At 48.4% G+C, this 20,524-nt stretch overlaps 1 protein-coding gene across 1 annotated transcript in view; it reads left to right on the top strand.

Moving 5' to 3' along the window:
• DNAAF9 (dynein axonemal assembly factor 9) overlaps positions 1-20,524 on the top strand; it is a 157,060-nt gene that overhangs the window by 13,293 nt on the left and 123,243 nt on the right. The window contains exons 2-5 of the mRNA XM_068274655.1: positions 13,776-13,855; positions 16,442-16,561; positions 16,853-16,977; positions 20,024-20,120. Of these exons, the coding sequence (XP_068130756.1) occupies positions 13,776-13,855; positions 16,442-16,561; positions 16,853-16,977; positions 20,024-20,120 (422 nt within the window). The remainder of the gene's footprint in view (positions 1-13,775; positions 13,856-16,441; positions 16,562-16,852; positions 16,978-20,023; positions 20,121-20,524) is intronic.

Here is a 20,524-nt window from a genome sequence, read left to right as displayed (position 1 = left end):
TCACATCATAGCCTAGGCTAAGCATCACCGGGAGGGAAGGAGTGCATACCAGTATACAGCAATATGTAGATATAAAAGTCTCACATGTTCCTTTCTCTAGGTTTTTTACTCCCATTTGAAGCTGATGATCTAGTTGCTGGCTGATGCTGCCAATATACCTCGGGAAAATAAATGTGCATTGTATAGGCTCAGGCTTCCGCAGCCAAACCATGATTGAGCGGCATTTCACTTGGTCAATGGCAGCTGAGTAAATACGCTTCACGCTGTGTACAAATCAGCCATTGAGAGGCTCTGGGCTACTGAAGGTGAATGTTTTTGTGTGCAATTCCAAGGTCACCACTGCCTTCACTGCCTGCCTACCTTTTTTTTTAATTTTTTTTTTTTTTTAAGTTTTTTGACAAGTGATTTCAAATTGCTTGTGATAAAGGCTTCCTGGTGTTTTCCAAGACCCCTTCAAAGGCCTCTCTCATAGCCCCCCCCCCCCCCTCTCCAAATAGTTGTAGTGCTGAATATGCATAAGCCAATGCACTATTTGAACAACAATGCTAGTTGCGCTGGCTGTAAATTATTATCGGGTAATTTAACAGATAGTGGATACTGGTTGTCTCAATATGGGCACCTTCCTTGTTTGTATGTATGTACATGCCCACATATATATATATGTATAATAATTTTTTGAGAAATGATATATTGATGTACCCTCTTTATTTGGACACATGGGTCATTCCATGTAGTCCCACCACATGTGGACATGTGTATATATGTGCGTATGTTATATATTATATTCCCTATAGTCCAATTGTCCATACTTCCCACTTTTAACATCAGTCCCCTTATTTTTATATCACTCCATATTTTTATATCACTTCATATTATATTACTCCCCTTTCTTTATATAACCTTTTTTATACAATTTATATACATCCTCTGTAAACCCTATACAGTTTGGGGACTTGCAATACTGTCTGAATGCATGCAAGAGGATTTTAACATGAAGGACATATGGAGAATACATATTGACGCGGAAAATACATATAAACACGGAATACAGCATACAGGAGGATCCCAGCGTGAAGGACATATGGTGAATGCATATTGATGCGGAAAACACACATGAATATGGAGTACAGCTACTTTTGGGACCCAGGGGAACGTATACCAGGAGGAGAGGAGGAGCTAATGGAGTATATCAATCCAAAGATGGCTGTTCACAAATTATAGGCTTTGAGAAAGGCGGCTGTAGTCCGCTGAAACGCGTAAGCCCTGATTCTATGACCCACGCTGTCCTAAATTGCCACAGGAACGAACGCTCTGCAGCCGCATCAACTAGGCACGGAACGTATCCCTATTTGACCTATTCAAACTGTAACTAGGCAACAGTGGAACAATACAAGACGCGGGGTATAGGTGACGTCACCGGAAGTGAATCAGCCGTCACCCGGAACCACTTTGGTGATAGACGGTGGAACGGACTGAGGATACAGCGTGTACACACGCTGAGTTGAACTTCGGAGCAGCCGGCCGGAGCTCCGACTTCACTATAGGACTCCAAGCTAACCTTTATCTACCCGCCAGGAACGTGAGTAGGACCATTGGGATCATCTTATTACAGGAACCTAGACGGGATACCTATGTGATAGAGTAATCAGCCTTCCATATAGGAGTCTGCATTGAAATATGTCAACTTACCTTATCTCTATTTAGGACTAAGAGACATTATAGTTATATATTTTTGAGCCATTATAGAGGGAAACAACTTTTTCTACTACAAAACCTTCTGACTTTTATCTTATTTTATATATATTTTTTATATATATTTTTTTCATTTTTATCCCAATTTTTATCCCTATTTTTTCTATGCACATTGGAGGGTCTGTGTATGTATGAGTGAATGGATGGTATATACATATACATTCAGTACATATTGTGATGTAACACTGTTTTATCTGTGCAACAATTGAGAGTTTGTATCTTATAAGTATATTTTGAATAAATTGACAAACAATTTTTTATTGAGACAACCAGTATCCACTATCTGTTAAATTACCCGATAATAATTTACAGCCAGCGCAACTAGCATTGTTGTTCATACTTGATTTATCAGTTTATATGAGGTGAGTGGGTCCCCATATTTGACTAGTTTGCAGCAGGTGAAATAATATATCTACAGGAATATCTCCATAAGCGCCCTCCATATCACTTATAAACCAATGCACTATTTGTTTACATTCCATGCCAGAAAGGCCAGGTTCACACTGTACCGGATGAAAAACTGACTTGTTTTCCATTTAACCCTTTAGCAGTCAATTTATTTAGAGGCTTGCAAGTGCTCCAGGCTTATTTATTTTAACACTTTTTTTTATTTCTTATTTGTTATATTTCCTTCCTACTAATTAGTATTGCTGGAATGTGTATTTATATTTATGGCCACTTGTCACTAGGGGGCAGTGTGATACGATAACAGGACTTCTGCTTTCAGTTTTTATAACATCTGCTAGCAGAGAGACGTCAAAGCATTCCAAGAATTTACAGCTGAAGTTCTGCCGCCTAAGGTCAAAAGTAGGGCACTTATCTCTAATGAGATAACTCTATTGCTAATGGTTTCAATGGATCAGTTTGTTACTTTGGGCATTCAGTCATACTATCTTGGTGAAAAGGAGGCACGCTAGTAGTGGCTCTGTCCCTCCTCTTATGTTGGTGTGTGTGTGTGTATAGCAGGCTGCTGGTGTGAGGCTAGTAGTGGCTCTGTCCCTCCTCTTATGTTGGTGTGTGTGTGTGTATAGCAGGCTGCTGGTGTGAGGCTAGTAGTGGCTCTGTCCCTCCTCTTATGTTGGGGTGTGTGTGTGTGTGTGTGTGTGTATAGCAGGCTGCTGGTGTGAGGCTAGTAGTGGCTCTGTCCCTCCTCTTATGTTGGGGTGTGTGTGTGTCTGTGTGTGTGTGTGTATAGCAGGCTGCTGGTGTGAGGCTAGTAGTGGCTCTGTCCCTCCTCTTATGTTGGGGTGTGTGTGTCTGTGTGTGTGTGTGTGTGTGTGTGTGTGTATAGCAGGCTGCTGGTGTGAGGCTAGTAGTGGCTCTGTCCCTCCTCTTATGTTGGGGTGTGTGTGTGTGTGTGTGTGTGTGTGTGTGTGTGTGTGTGTGTGTGTATAGCAGGCTGCTGGTGTGAGGCTAGTAGTGGCTCTGTCCCTCCTCTTATGTTGGGGTGTGTGTGTGTATGGCAGGCTGCTGGTGCAATGCTAGTAGTGGCTCTGTCCCTCCTCTTATGTTGGGGTGTGTGTGTATAGCAGGCTGCTGGTGTGATGCTAGTAGTGGCTCTGTCCCTCCTCTTATGTTGGGGTGTGTGTGTGTATGGCAGGCTGCTGGTGCAATGCTAGTAGTGGCTCTGTCCCTCCTCTTATGTTGGGGTGTGTGTGTGTGTGTGTATAGCAGGCTGCTGGTGTGATGCTAGTAGTGGCTCTGTCCCTCCTCTTATGTTGGGGTGTGTGTGTGTGTGTGTGTGTGTGTGTGTGTGTGTGTGTGTGTGTATAGCAGGCTGCTGGTGTGAGGCTAGTAGTGGCTCTGTCCCTCCTCTTATGTTGGGGTGTGTGTGTGTATGGCAGGCTGCTGGTGCAATGCTAGTAGTGGCTCTGTCCCTCCTCTTATGTTGGGGTGTGTGTGTGTGTATAGCAGGTTGCTGGTGTGATGCTAGTAGTGGCTCTGTCCCTCCTCTTATGTTGGGGTGTGTGTGTGTATGGCAGGTTGCTGGTGTGAGGCTAGTAGTGGCTCTGTCCCCCCTCTTATGTTGGTGTGTGTATGGCAGGCTGCTGGTGCAATGCTAGTAGTGGCTCTGTCCCTCCTCTTATGTTGGGGTGTGTGTGTGTGTGTGTGTATATGGCAGGCTGCTGGTGCGATGCTAGTAGTGGCTCTGTCCCTCCTCGTGTGTGTGTGTGTGTGTGTATATGTATGGCAGGCTGCTGGTGCGATGCTAGTAGTGGCCCTGTCCCTCCTCTTATGTAGGGGTGTGGGTGTGTATGGCAGGCTGCTGGTGTGAGGCTAGTAGTGGCTCTGTCCCTCCTCTTATGTTGGGGTGTGTGTGTGTGTGTGTGTGTGTGTGTGTGTGTGTGTGTGTGTGTGTGTGTGTGTGGCAGGCTGCTGGTGTGATGCTAGTAGTGGCTCTGTCCCTCCTCTTATGTTGGGGTGTGTGTGTGTGTGTGGCAGGCTGCTGGTGTGATGCTAGTAGTGGCTCTGTCCCTCCTCTTATGTTGGGGTGTGTGTGTGTATAGCAGGCTGCTGGTGTGATGCTAGTAGTGGCTCTGTCCCTCCTCTTATGTTGGGGTGTGTGTGTGTGTATATGGCAGGCTGCTGGTGCAATGCTAGTAGTGGCTCTGTCCCTCCTCTTATGTTGGGGTGTGTGTGTGTGTGTGTGTGTGTGTGTGTGTGTGTGTGTGTGTGTGTGTGTGTGTATATGGCAGGCTGCTGGTGCAATGCTAGTAGTGGCTCTGTCTCCCCTCTTATGTTGGGGTGTGTGTGTGTGTGTGTGTGTGTATATGGCAGGCTGCTGGTGCGATGCTAGTAGTGGCTCTGTCCCTCCTCGTGTGTGTGTGTGTGTGTGTGTGTGTGTGTGTGTGTGTGTGTGTGTGTGTATATGTATGGCAGGCTGCTGGTGCGATGCTAGTAGTGGCCCTGTCCCTCCTCTTATGTAGGGGTGTGGGTGTGTATGGCAGGCTGCTGGTGTGATGCTAGTAGTGGCTCTGTCCCTCCTCTTATGTTGGGGTGTGTGTGTGTATAGCAGGCTGCTGGTGTGATGCTAGTAGTGGCTCTGTCCCTCCTCTTATGTTGGGGTGTGTGTGTGTGTGTGTATATGGCAGGCTGCTGGTGCGATGCTAGTAGTGGCTCTGTCCCTCCTCTTATGTTGGTGTGTGTGTGTGTATAGCAGGCTGCTGGTGTGATGCTAGTAGTGGCTCTGTCCCTCCTCTTATGTTGGGGTGTGTGTGTGTGTGTGTGTGTCAGGCTGCTGGTGCGATGCTAGTAGTGGCTTTGTCCCTCTTATGTTGGTGTGAAGTGTGTGTGTGTGTGTGTGTGTGTGTGTGTGTCAGGCTGCTGGTGCGATGCTAGTAGTGGCTCTGTCCTTCCTCTTATGTTAGGGTGTGTGTGTGTGTGTGTGTGTGTGTGTATGGCAGGTTGCTGGTGCGTTGCTAGTAGTGGCTCTGTCCCTCCTCTTATGCCAGAAAGGCCAGGTTCACACTGTACCGGATGAAAAACTGACTTGTTTTCCATTTAACCCTTTAGCAGTCAATTTATTTAGAGGCTTGCAAGTGCTCCAGGCTTATTTATTTTAACACTTTTTTTTTTATTTCTTATTTGTTATATTTCCTTCCTACTAATTAGTTGCTGGAATGTGTATTTATGGCCACTTGTCACTAGGGGGCAGTGTGATACGATAACAGGACTTCTGCTTTCAGTTTTTATAACATCTGCTAGCAGAGAGACGTCAAAGCATTCCAAGAATTTACAGCTGAAGTTCTGCTGACTAAGGTCAAAAGTAGGGCACTTATCTCTAATGAGATAACTCTATTGCTAATGGTTTCAATGGATCAGTTTGTTACTTTGGGCATTCAGTCATACTATCTTGGTGAAAAAAACCCACATATATAAGTTGATAAATACTTGCTCTACTTACATAACATATACTGTATGCATTGCACTTAGGATTCTTCATTTTAACTGTGTCTATCTTAAAGCCAATCCTGATGTCATTTCCTCCCGTACTCTTCTCTGCCTGATTGTGTATACATTGTCTGCCCTCCTACCAGTTTCCAGGCACTCCCACCCAGCTCTACAATAGAAAGTGCATGGTCTCAGCATGAGCGATATTGGCCAATCAGAGAGGAAAAGAGGTGTAGCAAGGGAAAACAGGAGGGAAAGAGGCTTCAGCCAATCAGGCTGCATTAGTTAAGTCTCAGAGCAAAGTAAGGGCCTTTTTCCACTACACAGCTGAATCGCAAAATCGCAAATCGCTAGTGATTTTTAAATCGCTAGGGTTGTTACTTTATCATAGAAATCACTAGAAGTATTTTCCACTACAGTGATTCGATTTGGAAATCGCTATCGCTTTGTGGAGTGATTTTTAGAGTGATGATGCAATGCAAATGTAAAATCGTATAACAGAATTCATGAAAAATTGCAATTTCTGGCGTATGTGATTTGTGATTGCGATTGCTAGTGGAAAAGGGCCCTTAAGAAGCAAAAAAATACAACCCAGCATGCCCTGCAACTTCCTTTGTGCTGCAATGTACCAAATAGGAGTCAGGTAAACTGGGAAATGATCATTTATCAACAAGAAACGTAAGAGTGATTTAAACTTTTGAATTGCCTGGTTAGCAACCCTATTACTTGTTTACAAGATAAAAATAATAAATTGATTTTTGATTTTATGTCAGACAGTTACACTTTATTCGTTTCTTTACGTTGTGTATTGCGTTGCCACTCTTTCAGTATACCTGTCGTCACATTCGCATAACTCCACCGCTGCTAGCCAGGGCTGTGGAGTCGGTACAAAAATACTCTGACTCTTCTGTTTATGAAACCAAAGACTTCAGGTTCCCAAAATTACTCCCGACTCCTCGTCTCGGACTCCTCAGTCTAATTTTTACAAAGGCTATGGATTTGGTTCAAAAATCATCCGACTCCTCAGTTTATTGAGACCATGACTCCGACTCCAGGTACCCCAAATTGCTCCCAATTCGACTCCGACTCCTACTCCACAGCCCTGCTGCTAGCAGCGCCGCTCGGGTCCACTGCATGGGGAAAGCATCAGTGTACAGATCTATTTTCCATCAGAAGCATCAGGATTCCCATTGAATGGCTACAGACCAATAGGATTCCTCTCTCAAACCAAGGAGCAACCGGGGGGGGGGGGAGTGAAATGTGTTTTTATACAAAATTCTTCTTGTGTGTCATCAGTGAGGTAAATGTTACTTCCCTTTTAGACTGATTTTAATATTTTTACAATTCTGGATGTGCCTCCTCCCACCCTTAGTCAGAATTTTGTTCCTTTTGCTAAATAGTCACGAACCAGTGTACCCTACTTCTTTGGCAGCCCTCAGTAATGCCCTCAGCACTGTGGTGCTTTGTAGAGGTGATGTGCCTGTGACCTTTTGTTGTGTCCTCCTCGTGTGTGTGTGTGTGTGTGTGTGTGTGTGTGTGTGTGTGTGTGTGTGTGTGTGTGTATATGGCAGGCTGCTGGTGCGTTGCTAGTAGTGGCTCTGTCCCTCCTCTTATGTTGGGGTGTGTGTGTCAGGCTACAGGTGCAATGCTAGTAGTGGCTCTGTCCCTCCGTGTGTGTGTGTGTGTGTGTGTGTGTGTGTGTGTGTGTATGGCAGGCTGCTGGTGTGTGTGAGGCTGCTGGTGCGATGCTAGTAGTGGCTCTGTCCCTCCTCTTGTTTTGTGTGTGTGTGTGTGTGTGTGTGTGTGTGTGTGTGTGTGTGTGTGTGCGTGTGTGCGTGCGTGTTGCTAGTAGTGGCTCTGTCCCTCCTCTTGTTTTGGGGTGTGTGTGTGTTGCTAGTAGTGGCTCTGTCCCTCCTCTTGTTTTGGGGTGCGTGTGTGTGTTGCTAGTAGTGGCTCTGTCCCTCCTCTTGTTTTGGGGTGCGTGTGTGTGTTGCTAGTAGTGGCTCTGTCCCTCCTCTTGTTTTGGGGGGTGTGTGTGTATGGCAGGTTGCTGGTGCGTTGCTAGTAGTGGCTCTGTCCCTCCTCGTGTGTGTGTGTGTGTGTGTGTGTGTGTGTGTGTGTGTGTGTGTGTGTGTGTGTGTGTGTGTGTGTGTGTGTGTGTGTGTGGCAGGCTGCTGGTGTGAGGCTAGTAGTGGCTCTGTCCCCCTCTTATGTTGGAGTGTGTGTGTGTGTATATGTATGGCAGGCTGCTGGTGCAATGCTAGTAGTGGCTCTGTTCCTCCTCTTATGTTGGTGTGTGTGTGTGTGTGTGTGTGTGTGTGTGTGTGTGTGTGTGTATATGTATGGCAGGCTGCTGGTGTGAGGCTAGTAGTGGCTCTGTCCCCCCTCTTATGTTGGGGTGTGTGTGTGTGTATGTGTGTATGGCAGGCTGCAGGTGCGATGCTAGTAGTGGCTCTGTCCCTCCGTGTGTGTGTGTGTGTGTGTGTGTGTGTGTGTGTATGGCAGGCTGCTGGTGTGTGTGAGGCTGCTGGTGCGATGCTAGTAGTGGCTCTGTCCCTCCTCTTGTTTTGTGTGTGTGGTGTGTGTGTGTGTGTGTGTGTGTGTGTGTGTGCGTGTGTGCGTGCGTGTTGCTAGTAGTGGCTCTGTCCCTCCTCTTGTTTTGGGGTGTGTGTGTGTTGCTAGTAGTGGCTCTGTCCCTCCTCTTGTTTTGGGGTGCGTGTGTGTGTTGCTAGTAGTGGCTCTGTCCCTCCTCTTGTTTTGGGGTGCGTGTGTGTGTTGCTAGTAGTGGCTCTGTCCCTCCTCTTGTTTTGGGGGGTGTGTGTGTATGGCAGGTTGCTGGTGCGTTGCTAGTAGTGGCTCTGTCCCTCCTCGTGTGTGTGTGTGTGTGTGTGTGTGTGTGTGTGTGTGTGTGTGTGTGTGTGTGTGTGTGTGTGTGGCAGGCTGCTGGTGTGAGGCTAGTAGTGGCTCTGTCCCCCTCTTATGTTGGAGTGTGTGTGTGTGTATATGTATGGCAGGCTGCTGGTGCAATGCTAGTAGTGGCTCTGTTCCTCCTCTTATGTTGGTGTGTGTGTGTGTGTGTGTGTGTGTGTGTGTGTGTGTATATGTATGGCAGGCTGCTGGTGTGAGGCTAGTAGTGGCTCTGTCCCCCCTCTTATGTTGGGGTGTGTGTGTGTGTATGTGTGTATGGCAGGCTGCAGGTGCGATGCTAGTAGTGGCTCTGTTCCTCCTCTTATGTTGGGGTGTGTGTGTGTATATGTATGGCAGGCTGCTGGTGTGATGCTAGTAGTGGCTCTGTCCCTCTTATGTTGGGGTGTGTATGGCAGGCTGCTGGTGCGTTGCTAGTAGTGGCTCTGTCCCCCCTCTTATGTGTGTGTGTGTGTGTGTGTGTGTATGGCATACTGCCTGGTGCCATGCTGTCCCTCCTTGCTTACAGCTCACACTTGTCCCTGTCCCCTCTGGGCAGACGCTGAGCTGGGAGAGCCTGGCACCGCTGTACAAATCGCCATTCTCCATGCTAATAACTCTGTCATTACCACTTGGCAGCAGTTTTCATTTTAATATGATTCTCACCTGTCTTCAAAGCTCCACATTCTGCTCACTAATTAAAGTCTGCATGTAATTAAAATCATTCTGAGAGATCTTCATGGAGAGTGATGACATTTGTTAATTACTGCAGAGTTCATCGCCTGGCCAGCGGTATAGTGAGGCTCTCCAGGCGATTCATTACAGGTACTCATTACCAAATGCATTATAGATAACTAGACACTGATACACGGGCCGAGTCAGGCAGAGTCTCACCATAGTAATTCCCCTAAGAGCAGCATTAGTTCAGTTGTAGGTTCAAAAATCCTTAAAGCGCATCGGAAGTAAGGGATGTATGGAGCATGCCATGTGTATTTCCTTTTAAACAATGCACATTGCCCGGCTGCCCTGCTGATCCTCTGTCTCTAATACTTTTAGCCATAGACCCTGACCAAGCATGCTGATCAGATGTTTGACTGAAGTCTGACTGGATTAGCCAAATACTTGTTTCAGGTGTGTGATTCAGACACTACTGATGGCAGAATGATCAGCAGGACTGACAGGGAACTGGTATTGTTGAATAGGAAATCCATATGTCAGCCTCCATAGTACTCTCACAGCAGGCATCATTTAAAGTTTACCTAAAATGTCCTGGTGCCCTGGGGCCTGATGCACAAATAACGCCAGTAATATTGGCTCATTGCTCTATGGTATACATGTCAAACTCCGGTCCGTGGGCCAAATCTGGCCCTCAGAGCCATTAAATTTGGCCCTCAAGGGGTTTCCCCGCTGTGCGTTATGTTTGGCCCACTGTAGCCCACCAGGGAAGCTATATTGGAGGGAAAGCCCCAGATCACCAGGGAAGCCATATGGAGGAGGGAGGGGAAAAGCACCAAACACCCGAGAACTGTATAGGGGAGGGAGGAGGGCCACTAGACACCAGGGAACTGTATAGGGGAGGGAGGAGGGCCACTAGACACCAGGGAACTGTATAGGGGAGGGAGGAGGGCCACTAGACACCAGGGAACTGTATAGGGGAGGGAGGAGGGCCACTAGACACCAGGGAACTGTATAGGGGAGGGAGGAGGGCCACTAGACACCAGGGAACTGTATAGGGGAGGGAGGAGGGCCACTAGACACCAGGGAACTGTATAGGGGAGGGAGGAGGGCCACTAGACACCAGGGAACTGTATAGGGGAGGGAGGAGGGCCACTAGACACCAGGGAACTGTATAGGGGAGGGAGGAGGGCCACTAGACACCAGGGAACTGCATAGGGGAGGGAGGAGGGCCACTAGACCCCAGGGAACTGCATAGGGGAGGGCGGAGGGCCACTAGACCCCAGGGAACTGCATAGGGGAGGGAGGAGGGCCACTAGACACCAGGGAACTGCATAGGGGGGGGAGGAGGGCCACTAGACACCAGGGAACTGCATAGGGGAGGGAGGAGGGCCACTAGACACCAGGGAACTGCATAGGGGAGGGAGGAGGGCCACTAGACACCAGGGAACTGCATAGGGGAGGGAGGAGGGCCACTAGACACCAGGGAACTGCATAGGGGAGGGAGGAGGGCCACTAGACACCAGGGAACTGCATAGGGGAGGGAGGAGGGCCACTAGACACCAGGGAACTGTATAGGGGAGAGAGGAGGGCCACTAGACACCAGGGAACTGTATAGGGGAGAGAGGAGGGCCACTAGACACCAGGGAACTGTATAGGGGAGGGAGAAGGGCCACTAGACACCATGGAAGTGCATAGGGGAGGGAGGAGGGCCACTAGACACCAGGGAACTTTATAAGGGAAGAAGATGGCCAGTAGACATTGAGGTTGGCCCACGACTAGGTTCAATTTCTATGGTATCCAGAGCCTTCCCTGTATTTGGGTAAGCATCTAGGGCTGGCGCTTTCTTAGGAGCAATCTGGACAATTGCCCTGAGCGCTGCCAGGCTCCTCCAGGTCTCCCTGCATGTTATTGTGGTTCCAGGGACCCCTGCAGAGTTCTCGGCCGTGTAGCGTGTCACGTCCTCCATTAGTCTGTGTGGTTCTCGTCTTCATCCCCGCTGGCAGTATCTTCTCAGTGACAGAACTCCAAGTGACCTTGGGCGACGTGTGTACACACTGCAGTTTCTACTAGCGTGTGTACAAGCCTTTATTTCATCTCTTTTATTGACTTTACAATCTTACCAGTATCTATGTAATATGAATGCATATCATTTGGATAGATTGTTTAGTTAAATCCTCATCCTACACAAACATGGCAGTACCTAATGACTGTGTAGCTGAGTTATATGGTGTGTGACCAGCATAGGGCATTGCTTGGTTAGACAGGCAGCCTTATTGCTGGGCTGTTACCGGCCTTTCTCTGAGACAAGAGGTCATCCATAGAGGACAAGAGGGACGGCCAGCGCAGGTACAGCCATAGCTGCTAAATGAGGCGTGTGGCGTCCCGGACCTCCCCGGTGTAACCAGCAATACAAACACAGTTATTCCCACAAGCCTAACTAAAGAGAGTCATTATCATGCAGAATAAAGTCATTATTCATGCCTGAGCAGAGCCGTAATGGAGGGAGCACAAAGCAAAGCTGCAAAAGTAAATAAGCCAAAGAATGTTTAAATATACATCTAAAAAAGAATAAATCTATTCAAACTAAAAAATTAGGAACTTTAAACTGGAAGAAAATATAGTGGTTGAAATTCAATATGTGAGAAATGTATTAGTGTAATCTCATTATAGTAAACTCCAAGGGCGCGGGTAAAGTGGTTTACAATATCAGAAAGCAGTGTTCTTTCCCAGGCCCTTTTAGCCGGGTGCCCCACCCGGCAACTTTTCAGGCCACCCGGCTAAAAAAAAACCCTGGGGAGGACACTGAGAAAGTGTCCTGGAAATGGCCCAGCATGCCCTGGTACATTCTCTGCTGCTAAGGAGAAACTCTGTCCTACCATTGGAGGTACACTACAAGCACTTGCACATTTGGTGGACTACAAGGTTAAGTATACCTTAGTGCTGCATAGCCAGGCTGGACATATTGTTGGTACAGCATCCAGGGCTCCTTAATAATTGCAGCTGTCACTGAGTAGAGGCAGCCACTTGCTTCCTGTGAGCGGCTCCGATACCTCCGCGGGCGGGACTTGCAGCACACTATCAGGTTCACACTGGCCTATGATGCATGCACCGCCCACTGTTTACTGTAGCCAGAGTCAGCATCACATGGGGGCCAAAAAACATGTTTCCTATAACAGAAGTTTTATTACATCCGGGTTTACTATACCAGGCGTTGTTCCCATAACTTATAATGGAGATTGGCCGGGACCTGGAGGGGTAGTTTACTATACCTGAGCTTATTACGACAAGATTATACTGAACCTGCTAAAAGATTTATAAGGCAAGGCTCACACTATACCAGATGAAAAACTGATCCATTTTCCGTTTCAAACGGATCAGTTTGAGTGAACACGTGATTAAAGTAAACCTGAGATGGTACACTGGACCCTATTTATAATTACCTGGGGCTTCCTCCAGCCTCATGAGCACCGTGGCCTCCCTAGACTTCCTCTTCAGTCCCTCCATTCTGCCACTTTGACTCCCGCTAATTTGGGCAGTCACAGGCTTCTGCGCATGCTCGGGCCACATGCACACTCCTAGCCGTGCTCTTCTTCCCTAGAGCGTTCTGTGCCTGTGCATTAGTACAGCGCAGGCGCAGAACACGCCAGTGTACGGGCACACTGCCAAGCTGCGCATGTGCAAAAGCCCACATCTGGCAGCTAATGACAGGATTACCGGGAGTTGTTGCGCCAGAACGGAGGGGCTGAAGAAGACGGCAAGGAAAGCCACGGTGCTCAAGAGACTGGAGGAATCCCCAGGTAAGTATAAATAAGGTCCAGTGTACCCTCTTAGGTACACTTTAATGTGCCAGGAAATTTGGGCACAGGGTAAAGCCACAAAATGGCTTACCCTGCTCCTGCAAAAGTCCTGACGGTGTTAATTACTATTCCCCCTCCAGGCCACTGAGAACTGTGGGGTAACTGACAGCTGAATTACGCTATTTTTTTTAATCATAATTTGGCCTCTGTCTTTTGACGGTGCCCAGATTCGACGAGCTCTTGCCGGATTTGTTCCAGGGGGCCCATGAGCCCCAATGGCGGGAGCTAAGAGGATGTGGGAAGCCTCTGGAGGCTTCCTTGTTCTTGGGCAAGTATCTATTTTTATTTCTTTAATTTAATTTTTTTTTACTCCGCCTTGGGTACACTTTAAGAAAATGCTCTGTACTAAGAAATGACACGTAGATCATATTCATACAGATGATTTATAGCTTGATTATAATGATTTAGTAGATGCATTTATTAACACCACCCTTTCCTATAGCAGTGGTTGGCTTGCAGACAGACGGTGTTTACAGCAAGTTTCTGCTTGTTTGGAGAGTTTGTTTTCCTCAGAGCGAGTGGAGATGAGCTGTCGCCCTCAGCTGAGCACAATGCCGGCAGCCAGGCAACGTGTGCTGTAATCTAGAGAACTCTCCTCATTGTTTCGTGGTGCTAGTTGTGATGATCGGGGCTGTGACCATGTGATGTGTGTCTCTCCTGCTCACACCTTGTCCTTCTTCTTCTGTTCCTCAGCTGCAGCCGTCTAAGAAAAGTACAGGAACTCCTCAGAAAGTCCAGTAAAAGTTCTCCAGATGGAATACTTTGTATTCTCGGTAAGTGACTAGAAGTCATATGATGCGAATGTCAAATGTGACCAGATCACAGATGTCCTCATCCACTTATGTGTCAAGGGAAATGGTGTATTCCTGAAAACATGGTAACCACAATCGCTGTAAAGCCTCATACATGTGCTAGATTAATCTCGATAACGACCACCTTTTGCTGAGAATCAAGTGTGTGTATGGTTGCCACTGACCACTCTCAACCAACCAGAGCCAAATCCTCTACATGGCAAACTTATGCACCAAATCTTTTTTTTAAAAAGCCATGTGACCATCAGCGGTGGGCAATAACTGCTATCTTGCCTAGGGCCCCATTTCATCTTAGATGGCCCAGAGCATTGTTCAATACAATTACTCCACCGTGTGATGTCACTCCAGCCCCGCTCCGTCCCTCGCCTAAGAACAGAACACATCGCTAGCCTGCAGGCTAATGACACATCTGTCTCGTATGAGGCATTATAGAGAACACGAGGCGGGGTTATTACATCGCAATCCCCATACAGAGGCTGGGTCTGCCTATAGAGCCCAGCCTCTGTTGCTATAAAGCTTCCTCCAAAGCCCCCCTGCGCGCTGTGAGACCCCATAAATTACAGCCGCGCTGGCGACATGCAGTGTGTCGCAGCGCGCTGTGTTTACCTCACTAATGACAGTCTCGCTGCTCCCCGCCTCCTGTATCGCTCCGGTCCCCGCCCACGTCCCTTCCCTCGCCACTGATTGGAGGGAAAGGGAGGCGGGGGAGAGCGGAGACTGACATTCGTGAGGTAAACACAGCCGCATAGCTGTTCTCTTTAAAGAGAACCAGAGGTTAAGCACCCTCATGTATGTTACCATATATATCAGTGGGAACATGACAGTAAACACCTACTCTGCGCTTTGTTTCATTCTTCTCTGCTAAATCTGCCTGTTATCAGCTCTGATAAGAATCCCCGACTGAGCATTCGGTCTGGCTTTGCCCCAGAATGTTATAGCTGAGTCAGTCTTCTGTGGTGTCTTTTCAAGCCCCAGTCTGCCCCCTTGTGGCTTTGATTTCCTGCTATGTGTCATTCTAGCAGGAAAGCAGAGCCTTGAAGAAATGCTCTGTTCTAGGGTTAAAATCCACTGGGAGTGTTGGTCAGGGGGGGATGTTGGGACTAGGGACACTAGACTCCTGAGCGGGAGGGTTTCTTACCCAGGCTTCCGTCTCTTCCCCTTAAAGAGAGTCTGAAGCGAGAATAAATCTCGCTTCAGACCTCATAGTCAGCAGGGGCATGTGTGCCCCTGCTAAAACGCCGCTATCCTGCGTCTAAACGGGGGTCCCTTACCCCCCGAAATCCCCTCCGAGCAGCGCATCCCCTCTTCCGGATTGAGGCAGGGCTCACCGCCACAGCCCTGCCTCTTGCGCGTCTGTCAGCGCATATCTCTGCCTCTCCCCCGCCCCTCTCAGTCTTCCTTCGCTGAGAGGGGCTGGGGAGAGGCGGCGAAGTTGGTCGTAGATTTTGCAGGCGGGGGGTCAGGGACCCTCGTTTAGCCGCGGGATATCGGCGTTTTAGCAGGGGCACACATGCCCCTGCTAACTATGAGACAAGAAGCGAGAATTATTCTTGCTTCAGTATCTCTTTAAGTCTCACATCACGCCATGTGACTACCACGCTTCCTGGTGATGCAAGGGGAAGAGACGGAAGCCTGGGTATGAAACCCTCCCTCTCTTCCTTCCTCGCTCAGCAGACCGGAGTAGCAAAAACGGATGCAGTCGACCGGAGATCAGATCTGTTTTCACGGATCTGTTTGCCAGTGTGGACCAAGCCATACGGATCCGGTGAAGCGGAGACCGGATCCGCTTTACTGGATCCTTTTGGCTTTAAAATACCAGTGTGAACCGGGCCTTAGTACAAACTGCCAGATGTGTTGCTAGTCTCTTGAGCAATCCATTGTTTCACCGATTGCCCCATTGGCACATGACCAGATGGGAGAGCAGAAATCTTCCAATGATGTCACTTTGTGTGTTATTGGAATTAAACTCGCCCTATATACTTTAAAGGTGCCCATTAACGGTACAATTTGTTCACTGAATGCAATCTTTTGATGTGATTTTTTTACGATTGAAAATTATCTGAAAGTAATTATCGATTGTTTACATTTACTAAAAGATTTTTTTCTTCAAATTCGATCATAAAATCCAACTTTCAAATCGATTTTTATCCTATTTACCTATCGACCAAACAATCATTTCTTATTGATTGTGTTAATAAACAGCAAATATTCTATCCAATTTGATCAGTCAAGTTGCATCGAAAGATCGCATTTGGTGAAAAAAATTGTACATGTTAATGGGCACCTTTAATTGGACTGCTCTGACCTTTGCCCCCCTCCCTGCAGAACAGGTTGTTCAGCAGATTACCTAGCTTCATGTCTGTACAGCAATCATTCCAACTGCACTCAAAAATAATGAACAATTGTTTCTGGCAAAAGTATGTGCTTAGATTTATATTCTGCCTTTCCTATGTATGTATCTTTCATAACTACCATATGCACCAGCCATTAGTTGCTTCTCAGAGTCTATGGGTTAGGCACCTCTGATGTAATTGCTCTGATTTGCAGGCATTGACAGCCGATACAATGAAGGCTGCAGGGAACTGGCCAATTATCTGCTCTTCGATTTGTTCAGCCAGCGAAATGCTGAGTTTGAAAGAAGCGGCTTCCCGGAAGAGGTTCTGGATGGTGAGTTTATCGCCTGTAGCTTGTGTTACAGCCTGTGTGTTGCTGGATGCATTGATAGACCTGCTGTCTCCTATGTGGTGTAGCTTGTGTGTTGCTGGATGCATTGATAGACCTGCTGTCTCCTATGTGGTGTAGCTTGTGTGTTGCTGGATGCATTGATAGACCTGCTGTCTCCTATGTGGTGTAGCTTGTGTGTTGCTGGTTGCATTGATAGACTTGCTGTCTCCTATGTGGTGTAGCTTGTGTGTTGCTGGATGCATTGATAGACCTGATGTCGCCTATGTGTTGTAGATGTGATTATCTTCATCAAAGCGGACAGCGTCCACCTGTACTGCAATCCCGTGAACTACACCTACCTGCTGCCGTATGTGGCCTGCTGGAGGAACCTGCACTTCCACTGCATGACCGAACTGGAGGTATGTCCATGGGACACACAAAGTCAGAAGAACAATGGACCTTACAGTTCCCCAAGTCCCTACATTACAGTAGAAAAGCATGTGTATATGAGCAGGCAGGACTTTATAGGCGTAGGAAGTAGGTGTGAAACTTCAGCAGAAGAGGTCTGCACAGATGGAGCAAGCACAGCTACACTAGGAGTTTCCCATTTGAAAAGTTAAGTTTCCAAAGTTGATCCTTTTATAGTGATCAGCATGGCTGCTTTCAGAATTTGTCTGATAAAAGTTTAGGGTCTTATTGATCTGTAAAGCACACCTGAAGTGGGGAGGGAGGAAAACTGCATACATAATTCAGTAATGGGAAGCCTCTGAAGGGTCAGTTCCACTGCAGGGCTCCGCTTCATCATCTGGCCGAGCTTCCAGCTGTGGACAAGTGCTTATGGACTGGGCTTTGAAGAAAAAGGTCTGCTTGTGTCTAGTAATACAAAGCTGTGCGTGAACCCTTCATTCTGCTGTGCATGTACAGACCTTACTTGCACATGCCCAGGCTGGGTACGTTAGTCCACAGCCCTCTTGTGGCTAGGAGAGATCTAATAGAATTTCCTTAGCAGAATAAGTATAGAACAGTGAGCTATAGGAGATCTGTGGAGTCCCTGGAGCTATAGGAGATCTGGGGAGTCCCTGGACCACCCTGAGGCTTCCCACTACTGAGGAAAGTATCTACCCGTTTTTTTCGGTCCGGACTATAAGATGCACCTAAGTTTAGAGGGAAAAAAACAAGGGGGAAAAAGTATATTAAACCTGGTGCGTCCGTGTTCCAGGAGCGTCTTGTACATGTTCTCCCCCAAATGGTGTCCCCTTTGTACCTCATGTATCCTCCTGTGTCTCCTTCTGTCCCCCATGTGTCCCTTTTGCCCCCCCCCCCCCTCATGTCTTCTCCGCTCCCCCTGAATAAATGAAAGCAGCGGCACCTCATCCATTGGAGCCTGTGGCGATCAGAGACCTCTCTTCTTTCTCACTGTACCCCTAGTGCTGGCTTTTGCTGATGACGCTATCAGCATATGCCGGCACTAGGGAACAGTGAGGGAGAGGAGAGGTCTCTAATTGGCGCGCGCTCCTATGGGTGAGGTGAACTGCGCTGCCGCTGCTTTAATTTATTCAAGGGAAGCGGAGCACGACATGAGGACAATAAAGGGAGATCCCAACGTATATTCTCAGTTACCCTTAAACTATCGACCGCCCCACGGCAATGGGCGTGGCCCCGGCGTCAGGTTCTGGAGCCGGCTACTGCAGGAGATCGCGCGCAGGGTGTGCGCGCATCTCCTGCTTGGGGGGGGGGGGGGGGGGGGGGCGGAGCTCCGCCCTGCCTTCAATCTCCGAGCGGCAATCGCCACTCGGGAGACTTTTAGTCTCGGTTCACATTGAGCCTAAAATAGCTTACATTCCGCTCCGCCGAACGGAACGCAGCAGTGGAAGCAATGCTTTCCCGATGGGTAAGTTCACATTGCTACGTTCTGCTCAGTTCCGCTCCCTGCGTTCCGCTTGTCGGAGCAGACGTTCCCGACCTGCACGATCCTTCCGCTTCACGGAGCGGAACGCAGCGCAGAAATGGATGCGTGCAAATGTGAGCCTAGCCCAAGACGGCGAAACCGATGGCTTTCTACTAAGTACTGCGCTGCGATCCACGGCACCGCTGTACTGGGGACAGCCGTGTGACACAGCTGTCCCCCTGGGGCACCAGAGAGTGATCGGCTTTCATAGGCTGAAGCCTATGACAGCCAATCGCCATGATTGGCTGGCGGGGGTTGGGCGAGAGGCAGAGGGGAAAAAAAACAAAAAAATACCTTTATTTAACCTGCTGGGCGGTCTGGACGAGCTCAGCTCGTCCAGTACCGCCGGAGCCTGCCGCTCAGGCCCTGCTGGGCCGATTTGGCTCAAATAAAAAGCAGCACACGCAGCCGGCACTTTGCCAGCTGCGTGTGCTGCCTGATCGCCGCCGCTCTGCGGCGATCCGCCACGAGCAGCGGCGAAAGAGGGTCCCCCCAGCCGCCCGAGCCCAGCATAGCCGGAACAAAAAGTTCCGGCCAGCGCTAAGGGCTGGATCGGAGGCGGCTGACGTCAGGACGTCGGCTGACGTCGATGACGTCACTCCGCTCGTCGCTATGGCGACGATGTAAGCAAAACAAGGAAGGCTGCTCATTGCGGCCTTCCTTGTTTATTCTGGGCGCCGGAGGCGATCGGAAGAACGCCTCCGGAGCGCCCTCTAGTGGGCTTTCATGCAGCCAACTTACAGTTGGCTGCATGAAATAGTTTTTTTTTTTATTAAAAAAAAACCCTCCCGCAGCCTGCCTGGCGATCTTAATAGAACGCCAGGCAGGTTAATAAAAATAAATAGAAATAAATATTTGTAAAATAAAAAGCAAACAACTGGGAGGGCGATCAGACCCCACCAACAGAGAGCTCTGTTGGGGGGGATCAGTTGTGTACTGTGTTGTGTGGCCCTGCAGCTTGGCCTTAAAGCTGCAGTGGCCAATTTTACTGAATATGACCTGGTCTTTAGGGGGATTTAGCACTGTGGTCCTCAAGAAGTTAAAGGAAAACTGTAGTAAAAAACAATGCCCCGAAATGGATACTCTTGATAATCCTCCTCCTCGCTGTTCCAGTGCTGAGACCCCTGCAAGCCCGGCAACGAGGACTTGTCAACAGAGCTCAGCTGCCCTGCTCAGGTTCAGCTGAATCTGAATGGCGGCTCCGTGCTACACAGGCACATGCTGTCCTGCGCAGTACAGCTGCACTCGTTCTCGTACGGAAGCGTAGCTGCGAGATTCAGGGATCCGGGCGCTGGAATGGCGAGAGGGAAGGAGACTGAGGAAGCCTCTGGAATGACTAGGGGCTTCATTTTACTGAGGTATTTGTTTGTCTCTCTTCCCAGAAGAGAGCTATTTTTATTTGCAAAACACTGTCCTCCTATATTGTGATCATTGTGGCCTGGAAACAGTTTCAGCAATCAGTAACGGTGTGCTAGTGGCTGGTCTGCATTAAGCTTCTGGCTCTTCTCCCCTTGCAGTATGAAGACGAGGAAGCGGCTGAAGAATATAAGATTGCAAGCTTTGTGAACATGGTGCGAGACTCCTGGCGTATCGGCATTCCGTACAGTGCCCAAGGTAAACACTGGACTAGAGATGTTCAGGGTGATCAGATCTACTTCTAGGTCACATTTGTGGTATTGTCTCGCACACACTAAAGGATCAAACCCTTTGCCTCTAGGGGGGAGTGCAACAGCTGTAAAAGAGGGATAACACCCTCTATGTAGTATTCAACTAAGGAAAGAGCTGGCACATCCAAAGTAAATCTTTATTGGTTCCATGTAAAAACATATGGACAACGTTTCGGAGCCACGTATGGTCCTCCCCCTTTCCGATCCCTTTAGGAACACAGCTGAGAGCGCATTCTGCTGCTGATCCCAGATGAATACACATCGCTGTATGCGAGTGTCTAGAGGAGCCTGACTCCCATTTCCTATACAGGAACTTCTACACAGCAGCAGACAGATTTTTGTCTCCGAGCA

Source organism: Hyperolius riggenbachi, chromosome 1 (genome assembly GCF_040937935.1).
Source record: "Hyperolius riggenbachi isolate aHypRig1 chromosome 1, aHypRig1.pri, whole genome shotgun sequence".
NCBI lineage: Eukaryota > Metazoa > Chordata > Amphibia > Anura > Hyperoliidae > Hyperolius > Hyperolius riggenbachi.
Note: the sequence above shows the minus strand (reverse complement) of the source record. Positions and strands in the feature narration are given on the sequence as shown.